Below are 15,421 nucleotides of genomic sequence, written 5' to 3' on the forward strand. Positions count from 1 at the left end.
AGTTGCTTTGTGTCTGTTTTTTTAGACTATTGTGAACAATCGTTTTACTTAAATGACCACTGTTTGAACGAATAACTACCCATGCCAACCAATTTGCGCGGAACATGGACACTTTTAAGCTTGGACATTTCTATGGTTTCACTGTACTTTTTACATTTTCGGTAGTACAGTTAGGAGTAAATGTGATTTTGCGAGAGATAATGTTGCGACCAAGAAAACAGAGACGTTTATGTGTTGATTTCTAGATTTTTAGGGATTTCATTACTTGGAAATTGAAAAATCAGGGGATTTGTTGATTTGGAAATTTTTAAAACTGTCGAATTGCCAAATTTTCAATTTGTACATTTTCAAATTTCAAAACTATCATATTCCTAAATTTTTTAATTTTAAAATTGTCGAAATCCCAAATTATCAAATTTCTAATTGTCAAATTTCAAAATTTTGAAGTAATAAAAATTCTGAATTGTCAAATTCACATATTCTACAATTTTCAAATTTTCAAGTTCTAAAACTGACAAATTACCAAATTCCCATATTTCCAATTTTTAAATTTCCAAATTGTCAAATTTCCAATTTCAACATTTTTAAATTTCAAAACTATCAAATTCCCCATTTTTCAAACTTGAAATTATCAAATTAACAAATTCAATTTCTATGGAGATTTACCACCTCACTATATCGTTCCAAAGACTACACCTATTGCGGCAACGATCACATCTCTCATAAATGTTATATAATTTTCCTTTAAAACCGTCGCAAGAAAATCACACGCGCAATTAGCTCCACTCGAGTTTGAGAACCGCAAGGTGTTAAACATCGCTTTCCCAAGACAGTAATTAAGCGCTAAGTTTCCGCAGCAAATAACTACAAACTAGCAGCTGGCGCCACAGTGTTCCCGCTGGATCCATTTTATTCTATAACAAGATGGCGGTTACTAAAAATCGTACGCCTTCGTCTTTCTAATTTTAGCTAAAAATTATTTATCATGAACAAATTTATGAAGTGATAACTTATAAAAAATGTGAAGAGTAGAAAATAAAACTTTAGATATTAAACTCTATGTATTCCCTTAATTGACATTTCTAGGCGATAAAAATATTGATAAGGAGATTCCTCGTCGCAGGATTGCGAAGACATTTTACTACACGGACTTTTCAATGTTTGAACCGTTGGAAAATACCCTTAACGTTAAGTGCCGCGTCAATCATCGGTAACTGAGACTGAACTTTCTGTTCGGGCCGCATCGCCAGTGACTGACACTAACTTTTCAGACCTCGGCAGTTATGGGTAACTTTCCATTCAGACCGTGACAGTCGGTGACAGTGTAAAATATGATATAAAACTAAAAAATTCACATTTACATTTGTTAGAGTTATGTAGTGATTGAAGACGACAACTTTGAATTATTAAATGGATGTTAAGCCAAATATAATAATCAATTTATTAAAATAATATTACAACAAACTGTTAACGACTGAACAATGGCAATTACAGGACAAGGAATGACATTCGGGACGGTGTTCGCGCTTTATATAAACTAACGATAAGGTAGTCTTTTGTCAATCGATTTATGATTTACGTTCGATAATTTGATATATTCTCAACAACATTAATCACGTCATTAGTGTATTTAAATATTTCTTATAAAAAATGTTTACAGCAGCGCGTGTGACCTGACTGAGATTTTCTTATAAATTTAATAGGAAGAAAGTATAGTTATATAGTATAGGTATATAGTTTCTGATGTTTATGCATTTAAGATACATCAAAGTTCAGAAAGTAAATATAATAGGTTGCATATCGCATTGATAACATGATTTATTTACATTTTGCACATTTCGATATATCATAAATGCATAAACATCCGGCTAGTCACAATAAGGTAACGTCAGATCTACGCGCTATAAGAAAACAAAATTATTCCATAGGGTGAAGACGCCATTTTGCTCGTCCGATGTCACGTGATCCGGATTCGGATATATTCGTAAGACAATATCAATGCAAATATAAAACTTATATTTTTGATGCTTTTGTTATCAAACTTTTATCACCTGATTTTTTACATTTTCTTCATTAAAATGATACCAAACACGATATAATTTACTGCTTTAATTAATGATAATAAGTTTATAACACATAAGATAGCGAGTGAAAACGCTATGATTATGACAGTCAATAAAGTTCCATTTTTGCATTAGAATTGACTCACCAATACACTACTGTTTACGTTCAGTTCTGTTTCCTACGCTATCCTTTTCAATATTCAGGAAATTTCGATCAATGTCGTACATCTAAGCGAAAATTTAGATCGAATGATTCGTTTATATCAGACTTTATAATAAACAATAGCATCCTTTCCGACCGCATTTTATTAGTTCGGTCTCGACTGTCAAACGTATCACGTGATTGTTCGAACAGTACCGAAGCGACACGAAGCTACCCGACGTGTCACTGCTCGTTCGTTTCCCGTGAATCTTATTACAATAAACCCTCGATATAAATCAAACGCTACAAATTACAAGTAAGTTTATTCCGAATTACGATGTGTTTGGTCTCATTTTAATCAGGAAAGTGTCACAAATATGCTGGTAAAAGTTTCTTGAAAAAGAAAAGAAAAATAAACAAGTTTTATTCTTGCATTAAGACTCTTCTATCGATATACTACTTTTTGTTTACGTTCGGACGTTTCTCTCGCTGTTCTTTTTTACGTTCGGACTTCGATCAATGTTGAACGATATAAATAAAAGTTCTGACTCAAAAGATTTGTCTATATCGAATTATTACTGTATCGAGATTTTAATGTTTATCATTGTGCTTGTATATCGTAAATATAATTTTGTTTTGCTTCATGGGCAACACGTTTTGTGTTCTCGGTTCGATTATTATTTAATCGTATTTAGATGCTTATAATTCAGCAATAATTTATGTTATTTTATTCGGATATTTTATAAAGTAATTTGATAAGGAAAGGAATTGATTAGCTACTATTATTATAAATCCACACACCTTTTTGAAGGTTAGAAATTAAAAAATATAAAAGTAGAAATAAATTTAAAAATAGTTAACAATTTTTCTTAAAAAATTTGAACATGACAAAAAAACAGTTTACAAATTCATATTAAGTACATAAAAATGTGTAAGAATAATTTGTTGGAATTTATAAAATCGAAATAACTAGTTTATCGAACTTTTCACGTGTACAGTGATCTCATATTTCGTATCTGTGTTGGCAATCGTTCTTCCGCAAATATTTGACAAAATTCGGTTCTCCTTTTACAGAAAAGTAAGCAATACCGACAGAATATTTTACCATGAATTACAAAGTTGTTCGCGTAGTTCAGCTTTCAGTCAAAATTAGAATGATTTTCGGTGACCATCTCAATAGCATTCCGTTTGAATTTTTAAAATTATAAAACATTGGTCTACGTCGTATTACATAAAGAGAGCAACTTCGTCGCTTGCGAAGGCACAAAAGTTGTCGAAAGTTGAGATACTTGAGAACTCGCCGTAATTTTAGAGCGTAGAAACTGTAGCGAGAAGTTTCGACGGCGGCGGAAATAAAAGGAAGCCGGCTACATTGTCATGAAAGGACGTTTACGCATGATTACTTAAATTTGAAAAGTCTCTTTCCTGTTTCGCTTGGTAGAACTTCGATGTCAAAGAGATCCATACATCATAATCTACTATCTTGCGATAGAATACGAACTCTTCTCAAAATAGATTCCTTTGACTATCGTTCTTTATCAAATTACATAACCTCTCTTTGCAATATTAACTACTTTGTAAGGTTACGTTCGTTAAGCATTTTGAAGGGGTATAGTCGTTTGGAAATACAAGTTTTTATAAATTATTTTAGAACAAATGAATTGTGAATTGTTAAAATATATTCAAGTTATTATAAATTGTGAATTGTTCAAATGTATTGAAGTGATTATAAATTGTGAATTGTTCAAATATATTGAAGTGATTATAAATTGTGAATTGTTCAAATATATTGAAGTTATTATAAATTGTGAATTGTTCAAATATATTGGAGTGATTATAAATTGTGAATTGTTTAAATATATTGAAGTGATTATAAATTGTGAATTGTACAAATATATTGAAGTCATTATAAATTATGTATTGTTAAAATATATTAAAGTGATTATAAATTGTAAATTGTTAAAATATACTAAACAATTATGAGTTGTGTATCTTTGAAATGTATTGAAGTAATTATAAATTGTTTTAGATGTTGCATAGAGTGTTTTACCTTACCAGATGGCATCAGCAGATTTTACAATTAAGAAGAAGAAAATATGGTATGTAAACATTTATACATTTTTTTTTATAAATTTTTAGAACTTTGAAAATTTTTAAATTTATAAATCTGAAACTTACAAAATTTTACTATTCTTAGCTTAAAAATCTGTAAATTGTAAAAGCTGAAAATTAGAAAAATTAAACAATTGTTGTCTCAATAAAAATTTGTCCAAAAACTCATACTGCCATTAATACAAATTAAAGTAAAATTAAAATTACAGTAAATTACAGTAAAATTAAATCTATGATCAAGGTGATAATATACATATTTGAATAATAACAATGATATAAATTTAAAAATCTGAATTATACAATTGAAAGTTCAAAACAGTAGTATAGCGAATGCTTGTAGTGTAATACAGTCTTCAAATGTGGCGGGCTATACCAAGCTATAGGTTAGAAGTTCCAAATTTGTCGAAGAATACTATAAGGTAGCGTAACCGGATAACCTATTCGTAAGCACGGAAGTGTACTCGACTGTTCATACAGAAGCCAGACTTGTCGAAGACAAAGTATAAGAGTACACTGTCTTACAAGTAATGTTTGGTCAAACTTTGTACGAGATTTACGATGCGGTTATGATATGTACAATATTTGAAGGGCTTCGTTAATTTTTAGTCTTTGAAAGAACGTAAAGAAGTAAGCCACACACACGTTGAAATGATTTAAAAGTGTAGTACTTTGATATTCCAACCACCTGTGATTCTAACCTTAAAAAAACTAAGGGAAGTCTTGGTGAGTACATCAAACAGAAAATGTTAGAAAAATATTATTTCTTTCACGTAGAAAATTTTTTTAAAATTATGTACTGTTTTTCAGCTTTTAAAACTTGTGCCTCCATCTTGATTTACTAAAAATATAATTTTAAAAAAATTAGAGTGCTAATACTTGTCTTTGAGTCTATTTGTACATAATGAGTAATTTTTTAAATATTTCTTTAAAAAATAAAATACATTAAATTAAACATTACAATTTTCTGGATTTTTACTTAACATTTAAATTTTCCTTACTTGTTTTAATATTATATGAATAATTAGCTTTGAGTGATGCCTCTCCCCAATAAATCATAGCCCAAAGGGTGAAATATTGTGATAGGGTTAAATTTGACCCTATGAAAAATTAACTTTATATTACTTTATTTGAAATTGCATAATGGTACACGTTATTCAACAAAATTATTTGTTATTATTTAATGTAACTTTAATAAAAATGCAAACAGGAAAATAATAAAAACAGTGGTATGAAAATGAAAATAAAGTATATTACAAAATAAAAAAAATATAACATGTGTATTATATTTCAGAATTATGGTAAGTAAATTTTAATAAAGAAACAGTTTATGTTTAAATATAATATGATCGCTAAAAGTGCAACACATTTCGAATTGTAGAAAATAGAAAGTTTATTTTACCAATACATTTAAATGCAAGGGGAAACGTTGGAATCTTCGAATTACGGTGTTTTTCGAAGAATCACGTCGTGTGTTTCGGTCATGTTTGATTGCGATAGCAACTTGTTTCGCATTTAAATTTTCGTCGTTGACTCCCATAGAATTGAAAATCAGTTTGGGTTGTGTGTTGTAGGTAGTATAATAGAAAAATTTCCTACCTAATATTCATTTGAAAAAAAAAAGAAAATAAAATTAACAAACAATTTTTTAAATAGTTTAGTGTTGATAATGTGGAAGAAAAATTTCTAACTTAATTTTGATTCATTTGAGAATTTAAAAATAAGTGATTCATTTGCAAAATAAAAAAATAAAATTGACAAATTATTTTTTAAATAATATAGTGTAGATATATGGTAGAAAAATTCTAACCTAACTTTTATTTATTTGAAACCTAAAATACAAGAAATTCATTTGAAAAATAAGAAACAAAAATTGACAAACAATTTTTTAAATAATATAGTGTAGATATATGGTAGAAAAATTCTAACCTAACTTTTATTTATTTGAAACCTAAAATACAAGAAATTCATTTGAAAGATAAGAAACAAAAATTGACAAACAATTTTTTAAATAATATAGTGTAGGTATATGGTAGAAAAATTCTAACCTAACTTTCATTCATTTGAAAAATAAGGAAAGTTTTTCTGTTATAAGACAATATATGGATACTATTTAAGAATATACTTCCTGCTCTCATTATTGTTTCACACTTTTTATTTAAAATATTTAAACTACTATTACATATTATTACGCAAAGGAAATCTATTAGAATGCGTTAATAGTATAGAATGAAGTTAGAATTAAGCGTGTAAATTACACAGTTGGAACAAACACGGATACCTTCATTTGTTACTTCCGAATCGAACGTGTTGGAAGTGAAATAGGAAGAAGAAGTATTCCCATAAATACTACCCTAGGATTATTTAACCTCAAAGAAACCCTCTTATCTCTTTCAAGTTAATTATAGAAGTAACTTTATATATCTTGATAATAATTTTGTAACAAATTAATAAAGATTGAAGAGTAATTTTATACATTCATGCGTATTTTATTTCGAACCAGAAGTATACCTTGTCATTTTTATTTTGCGTAGTGTGTGAGCAACTGTAGTTCAAAGAAATGTTGCGCCTAAGAGTGTGCCATATTTCTCATAATATTTCTTACTATTATATTATTAATATTAATATTAGTGAGGGGAAAAATTAATTATAATTACAGTAATTATTATTAGTCACATATACAGGGTGTCTCACTTAAAGGTTTCGAATAGAAATTAAATGGTTTCGAGGGGCGTATAATTTCAGTGGTGGAAGGGCGGCGAGAGAGGAGGGTGTGAAGGACACATGAAGGTCAACTTCACCCTTTTAATGGAACCGCATGTTTAATACAGCAATGTAGCTACTCATTCTCTTTAAAAGGTATTAAACAATTTATATTGAAAAACCACTAGTTAAGAAATAATATTACAAGACAATATTATACATTAGTTAAAAAATTAGTTTAATTAGTTTTGTTTAATGGAACATGTTTAATACAGCAATGTAGTTACTTATTCTCTGTAAAAGGTATTAAACCATTTATATTGAAAAACCATTACTTAAAAAATAATATTACGAGACAGTATTATACATTACTTAAAAAATTAGTTTAACTAGTTAATATTAGTCAAGAAATTAATATTATAAGATAGCAATCACTGCTATTCTAATATTCATCAATTCGAGTTAAATTTTTCACTGGACTATACTATACTAATTAATCTTACAATGTTACAAAAGAATTTTAAAAATTATTAATTGTTAAGTGGTTGAACAAAATTCACTAATGATGTAATTAGTAGAATTCTTTAACATTTTAGAGTAATTCCTTAATTATTAGTACATTTAAGACAGCGTAAAGACTGTGTTATGTAATAAAGCAACACACAATGTATTTTTTAAAGTAATCAATTTGGAAATGTCTGGACCTCACGTATACTGCGCACATGACTACACGCATCGTTAATTAATACTGAGTATATGCAATCATTTGATGTATAACGCGACGGAATTATTCATGTCGAATGACAGGGTGGTAATCACGTTAATTCTATTAGCATTGTATTTAACAATCGCGCCAATCAAGTGGACAATGACGGGAGCTAACAATGAAACGCGGAAGTGCGTTCACGTATCCCTTCATTTTCTAATTGTATGCATTTTATATTTGTTTCGACAGAATTGCATATTATGCGTGTTTTAAACCACGCTATTAACTCGAAACGTTCAACAGTAGAAATATCAGTCAGTCAAAATGATTGATTTCAAGTTTCATATTTTTTACAAAATTTATGAAGTTCACAAAGTTTGAAAAATTTACAAAATTTGTAAAGTTTACAAAGTTTGAAAAATTTACAAAATTTACAAAGTTTGCAAAATTGACAAAATTTATAAAATTAGACAATTTTGTTACTTATCTATTTTTTCACTTCATTTTCAATTTAGAAGTGTGCATTTAACAGATAACACATTTTCGTTTAAATGCAAATAATTGCCCAAATTGTTGGGATTTCAAATTATCAGTTAAATGTAGATAATTTGAGGAATTCAGGTTGTAAATTCTAGCTTAATTCATCAATCTACAAAATATAAATATGGCGGTGTACGCTGAAATGCAACATGACGGGAAATAAGCGAATATCAAAGTAATGCCGCAACTCTGTATTTTCCGTTGCAACTGAATAAGGGATTCTCTAATATGATTATAATTGATGCTGCAAAGTGGTGTTGATATTTCTATGTAAAATGGTTTAAAATTAGTCATGAAATCCTTAAGGTGTTAAAGACATATGGTAGAAATAAGTATACTGCACATTTTTAGATCTAGGATGCTCTGGAAGAAATATCGCTGAATTAACTTAACTATTGTATGAAAAGTGAAAAAATTAATTGTGGAAAAATGATTCAACTTAGAGAATAATTTTAAGATACAATTTGAAAAGTGTCTTTCGATACCTCTTGGTAGAAATAGCGTTAATCTGAATACTGATGAAAATGGCTGCACTCTTAATACAAAATGGCTGACTCTTCAGTGAAGTTAACAAGGAATCAATTAATTTACGGTTTTATCCGTGAACAAATATGCGTTTTATGCTTGCATAAAAATGATGAAGGGATTCCTGATTTACTGTAGTGTAATAATGAAGTTTTTGAAACATGAAACCACTTTTCTTGAATATATACTATGCAGATGAGTCTATTACCATTTTGTAGCATAAACGAATACAAATTGGTTATTCGGTAATGAACAATGTACAGGATGGTTAGTTCAAGTTTATTCGGACGAAAAATAAACCATGGTGGATCGAAAATATTGCTTACATACTTGTGCAAGCATTTTCATTGAATTTTAGACATCAAATTGATTTGCCATAAATTATAATTCTTATTTAATTAATTATAAGATATATTTCAATATGCAATTTATAAAGTGTTTTAAATGCTTATTGTTAATATTAATAAAATATTTTGTATCTCTTTTTTGGAGTCAAATTTCTTTCTACCATTTTTGCCATTGATAAAAGCAAGAAGGTTTGTAATCAGTTCAAAATACAATTAAAATATTGAAAGATAAAAATGAAACTAAAATTAAAAAAAGGTTTTATTAAATTGAAATTAAAGTTTGTAAAATTAATCAGAAAATAATTTTTGTAAAATAAATTTAAAATGTTTATAATTTAATAAAAGACAATTCTAAAAAATTAAAATTAACATATTTAAACTTGTATGAATAAAAATTGTATTAAATTATAATTACTATATTTAAAATTGAACAAAAAACGAATTTCAGCAAAATAAAATCAGAATACCCGAAATTATAAAAAAAATATAATCGAACAAAAACGGAGCTATTAAAAGTTGAATGAAGGAGGATTTAAACGAATTGAAGTTCAATTATTTATTCTGCAATTGGAAGAGGTTTTACCAATCGGAATAAAAATATTTGAAGTCGAACAAAATAAAATATTATCGAATAAAGACCGAGATATTTAAAATTGAGTTGAAAAGAATTTTATTGAATAAAATCGAAGCTATTCAATATGAAGTCAAGAGAGATTTTAACTAACTAAAAAATATTATCAAAGTAAAATTAAAATATTTATAATCAAACAAATAGGAGTTATATGCAATATATTAATGTGACTCATTGTGCGCGAATGTGTTAATAAATTTTGTGTGATTAAAATAAAAGAACTGTATTTAAACTAACATTAATTCGAGTGCTATAGAATTGTGTTTAAATGAATATTGATGACAAACATCATGCAATTATATTTAAATTAACATTGATGTCAAATACTATAGATTATATCTAAATTAACATTGATATCAAACAACATAAAATTGTATTTAAATTAACATTGAAATGTGAACTATCAAGTTTATAATAGGTTATGCTAATTAAACCGATGCTAATCATAATTAATTAAAACTACCTTCTCCCAGAAGAAAACAGTAGAAACATTCGACTCAAGCTAATAATTCAATTCGTCTGTAGATGTGCTTAAGATTGAATAAATGAAGAAAAAATAAAAAAAGCCAACAGCACGCGGAGTTCCCAAGCGGTCACCCATCCAAGTACTATCCGCGCCCAACTCAGCTTGACTTCGGTGATCGGACGAGAACCGGTATATCCTGACTAGTATGGCCGTTGGCTGAAAGATGAACATTTGACTCGCAAAGACTATCAGAGAGCTTAAACAACGTAATTAATATACCTTTAAGGATTTCTTAACTTAAGCAGCGAATAAATTTTGCTACTACATTGTATAAAATTGCGCGGTAAGTAAGCATCGAATGTTTACTTTTCCAGAAAGAAAAAAGTAACGTTTGGGGCATTACATACTTCAGTGATCAGACAAAGAGCCACGTAAGTAGAATAACCGCAGGCTGCACAGACAAGATCTTTAATTATGGAAGACTATTTACTCTAAGGCTGTTATTTTCAATTATCTTTTTTCGCAAAATTACTACGTATGAAATGCATCAGTGCGTATTTTTTTTAATTTTCTTATGGAATATTTATTTAATATTATTTTTAGAAATACTTTTATTTGTTTCGACTACGTTGTTATACTTTGTGTAAATTTGCATATATTTTAATATAATTGAAGCTTCCTAACTGTAAATAAATTTCTCATGATATTTAGTTTATTATTGTTTTATTATATGTATAGATATTTTAACAAACTTCAAATTATAAATATAAGCAAGTACTACAATACATCTTACATTAAAAAATTTCATAATACAGTTCCATCTATTAGTCCACCTATCATTATAACATTTTTTGCATTAATGTAAATATTGTAGTTTCAACAAATCTTTCACTTTATTATGAACAATTTGTAACAATTTGTAACAATGAAGCAATAAGAACAAACACTATAATTTATAAATAAATATCCGAATGCCCTATAAACCCAAAACAGTAATCTCTAAGGCTCACAATATTTTATCGTCAACAATTTCCAGTGAAACCGTAATTACAAAGAAAAAATATCTCCCGCACCGTAATCCATAAATGAATACCTTTTTCTACCATTTCCGTAATCCAATTTGAAAGCCATAAAATGTAAATTCTCAGAAGTTCATTTAAATATTCAGAAAATTACACATTCTTTATCGACGTGAGCTCATTTAGTTGGTCTGTGCATCGTATGCCGAAGAGCGAGCGATAAAAAGAGGGAGGGAAATAAAAAAACGCTTAATCATCGAACGTATGTATGCAAGCTATTGAATGTCGAGGGTCTAACGGTCTAACAGGTACTCCAGTACCACCACACCCAAACGAAGGGGCGTAGGACGCAAAGGGAAGCTGTATCGATTAGAGGCTCTGCTGGGTAACTAGCACCAGTTTCCATCGGCTTTCCACACTCCTCCAATCTCGAAGCTGGCGAATTTTATACCATGTGTTCCATCGACCACACACCAGAGGTCTGCTATTTGGTCGAGGCACTATGCGCCGCCGCTGTTATGCAAACATTAAAAAACCAACCTCACCTCTTCAAAAACACTGGTTTAAATGAATACAGACCAGGTACACTCGACCGCCACGTAGATATACCACCCTTTAGCTATGGAAAAGAGCGCCGGTGAATGTATCACCGTTCGCTTTCAACTTTCAGAGAATTAAAGGGAAATTTAACGTAGACGTGAGGCTATATGGCGCGAGATTATGTAATGGTAATGTGAGGTGATATGACGCGAGACTGCACTGAGGGTGCATATTGTATTATAATAGATCGTAAGATTTTACAAGGTAGAAATGTGGAACGCGTGGGGTGATATAACAAAAGTTCCATTGTATGGTTGTATAATGCGAGAGTAGTTGAAATTAATTTTTTTAGTTTATCTTGTAACCTAGAGTGGAAGACTATATAACGCGAGGATGTGTGAGTTGTAATATATCGCAAGGTTAATTATGAGGATACTATATTATAACTAGAGCGATATAACGAAAGGATATATAATGGTAATATAACACGAGGATATACAACACATGTAACATATCACTAGGTTATATAACGCAAGACTATAATAATGCGTAGAGTGATATAACGGAAGGCTACATAACGCAGGGTTGTGTGCAGAGCTGATATAACACGAGAATTTACAATGCGTTGTAGTATATTGCAAAGAGGTACAGTGCAGTACTATGTAACGACGAGGATACAATGTAAGACTATACAAGATAAGATTGATAATACATGGCGATATAACGCGTAGATTTACAATGCATCGTGATGTAGTTCCAGGCAATATAGTGAATGGTGATATAACGTGTGGTGATATAATGTATGGTGATATAACGCGTAGTAATACAACGCGTAAGTATACAACGCATGGCCATATAGTACGTGCTTGTATAATAAATAACTATGCAATACAATGCGAGGTGATATAATGCGTATCATACTGTAATTATAGCACGTAGCTATAGAACGCATAATAATAGAATGCATAACTACACAACTCGTGGTGATATATCACGAGTCCATTTTACCAAATCATTTCCATTACTTTTGAAGAAAATAAAACTTCAGAAAGCATTTAAAGGTTTCCTACAGTGAAGCTTCAAATCCTACATTGCACCTGATTGACATTACACAAACATTGTATATGCCACAGGCAAAGTGTAAAGTATGGACAGTGCATACATTACCTAAGCAATGTATGCTCTGCGTATGTGCATTTCCGGTAGTGCGTAAATGATGATAATTTTGGACTATTGTGTCATACTTTCCCTAGGCAATAATGTACATTACCTACTAATTACACAAGCTACCTTAACTGCTTTAAGTAAAATATTAGTGTCATATTTTTTTTAATATTACCTCACCTTTGTTACTACTCTTTTATGTATACTTTCAAATGAACACGTACATTTTCCAGAATGAATTAACTTTTCCATTTTTGTGAATTGTTCCACTTTCAGGAAAAGTTTTCATGAAAATTTATGTGTTTTCTCTTTTATAAACGAATCATTTTTTTATGAAATTTATTCTTCTCTTACTTCATTAGATTAGTTTACATGATACTCATTTTATACAACAAAGGTACAGGGTGTTACCTATAACGCTACTCACGATTTTTCTCCCACTTACAGCCACCTTACGAAAAACAGTTTAGAACAATATTTGCAGGATATGATGTGCACAATAGATATTAGTAAATCAAATTTGGAAAACAGTTTGTTCTCTTGACAAAGTTAAAGTCACCTTGGGTTTTTTAAATAGGAACATACATTTTTTTTATTCGTAGCTTTAGAGGACATCGAGACGAATTCAGAACACATATTACACGATATTTTTATTAACATATTACTCGATTTATAGAAGTGGAAATGATATTGATTCATATGACACACGTCAATAAACATTTCTTGAAGTTTTGAATGAAAACTATCAAAATTATTTGAAGCGTAAGATACATTCTTTGATAAATATGTATGATGTAACGTATTAAAATTTTTTATTTGTTAATTAATTTAAAAAATGTTTTTCATTTATTCCTTTTACCCATAATTTGAATAGAAAGGCTGTCGTAATTAGTAGATCTAATAGAATTTAGTGCTTAACTTGTTTTACAAAAATAAATTTAATTAAAGCCGCAATCAATCAAAATGGCGTCCCTTTGATCAGTCAGTTATGCGGTGAGTAACTAGCACGCCTACACGATCGTCCCTTCCGCTATGAATAGAGCTTGTCCAAAGATCCGACAGATTTCGTGATTCCTGTAATTAGGCAAATCGAATCCCGCTTACATGCACACTTGACTGTGTTTAACGAACGACTAGCCACGATTATTCAATCTGTTCAAGTTCGCAGGAGATTCCATACTTTAGTAGTCCAACTTACGGAACATACACTAGTCCTCTAGTGATACATTGATTTCTTTAGGTAGCTAGCGATTGCACTCTGTACCTAACCTGAATTTATTTCGGATCGTGACGATAGCTAATGGACAAAGTTCCAGCTGGGAAGCTCTTAGATTTCAGTTAACGTGAAAATATCTTCAGAGCGATCCTCCCATTAGAAGAATTTCGGTTAAAGTGTTTGCACGGTGATGGAAAGTTTTCGGGAATCTGAAAAATAGCATGCAACAGACTGAAACTTACTCGCAGTGGGATACTTTCGTTTACTTGGATTGCTTTTGTCCCTGCTGAGATCGTTGATCGTAAAAATTAAAATAAAGTGAAACCGTATCTGCAGTTCAACTATTATTCTTATCTTTATTATTATTTTATTACATTTTTATATATTTTTGTTAATGTCTCATGTCATGTGCAGTGAATCCCCCTATCCACAGTATTAATATATGTTATAAAATGTTATAATATTTGTAAATAATAAAAAATAAATAAATGTGAGAAATGTTAAATAAAATTTTCCTGAATAAACCTTCATAAAATTTATTGGAAAATATTATACAATGTAGTAAAGTCTGAATAAATAATTATTTTTAATTAATGTTGCAAAGTTGAATATATAACTAAAAGAGAGTAAGTACAATATTCCCGAGTAAATGTTAGCATGCAAGTTACATTTTCTCATTTTTCCTAGGAAAGCTTACTGTGCCCGGTATTGTATACTGTTAATCCTACTGAACTGATGCGACGGCATTGTTCAATATGGAACGGGAACAGTATAATCGCTTTGAGTGGTATTCAAACGAATAAAAGATGAATCGCAAGCTCTGATTCAAGTTAAGAAACCGTGATGATGGTAATGGCATGATCATTCGCAACAAATGATTTATGATTGAAAATTACACAATACTATCGCTTATAATACTATGTTTTACTTGACCTAAGTAAATTGAATATATTCGTCGTGTTTGAAAAGAGATTAAAAGTATCAGATTCATGGTTATAATTTTTGTTAGGTCATAGTTTTTAATATTTTACGTTCAGTGATGTTTTTGTTATTGTTTATTAAATTTATGTGTTTATTGTATTGTAATAGAGTCCTCTGAGAGTCTGGAGTGTAGCAAATATTATTTACAGAGTGACTCTCAAGGGAGCGGTATGAAAATGACCGCCATACTGATTTAAACTGGACGTGGCCTCACGTGGCGGTAAAATTCAAATTATGTATATTCATCGTGCTTAAAAAGAAGCAAAAAG

At 29.8% G+C, this 15,421-nt stretch overlaps 2 protein-coding genes, 1 long non-coding RNA gene and 1 other non-coding gene across 23 annotated transcripts in view; 1 reads left to right on the top strand and 3 right to left on the bottom strand.

The window, feature by feature from the left end:
- LOC105663183 (uncharacterized) overlaps window positions 1-14,697 on the top strand; it is an 84,541-nt gene extending 69,844 nt beyond the window's left edge. For 2 of the 10 annotated variants that reach the window (XR_001096653.2, XR_013038385.1), the window contains 3 exons: window positions 4,235-4,304; window positions 4,924-5,040; window positions 5,125-5,277. Coding sequence is in view for 2 of the 10 variants with exons in the window: in XM_076532526.1 (XP_076388641.1) it covers window positions 4,235-4,304; window positions 4,924-4,940 (87 nt within the window). In the remaining 8 variants the exon portion in view is untranslated. Of the gene's footprint in view, window positions 1-426; window positions 2,522-4,234; window positions 4,305-4,657; window positions 5,278-10,606 lie in introns of those variants that run through there. The other 8 variants (XR_013038388.1, XR_013038384.1, XR_013038391.1 and 5 more) reach the window with 7 other exon arrangements.
- LOC100879306 (adenosine receptor A1) overlaps window positions 1-15,421 on the bottom strand; it is a 118,422-nt gene that overhangs the window by 66,571 nt on the left and 36,430 nt on the right. The gene's annotated exons all lie outside the window — the stretch shown is intronic.
- LOC105663184 (uncharacterized) lies at window positions 5,690-6,689 on the bottom strand. Its single transcript, XR_001096658.2, has 2 exons — window positions 6,596-6,689; window positions 5,690-5,913 (listed from the first exon to the last, which is right to left on the bottom strand). It is a non-coding gene; the product is annotated as an uncharacterized LOC105663184 (long non-coding RNA).
- LOC143264720 (5S ribosomal RNA) lies at window positions 10,331-10,449 on the bottom strand. Its single transcript, XR_013038651.1, has one exon. It is a non-coding gene; the product is annotated as a 5S ribosomal RNA (ribosomal RNA).

The sequence above is a fragment of the Megachile rotundata genome, chromosome 6 (genome assembly GCF_050947335.1).
Source record: "Megachile rotundata isolate GNS110a chromosome 6, iyMegRotu1, whole genome shotgun sequence".
NCBI classification, from domain to species: domain Eukaryota; kingdom Metazoa; phylum Arthropoda; class Insecta; order Hymenoptera; family Megachilidae; genus Megachile; species Megachile rotundata.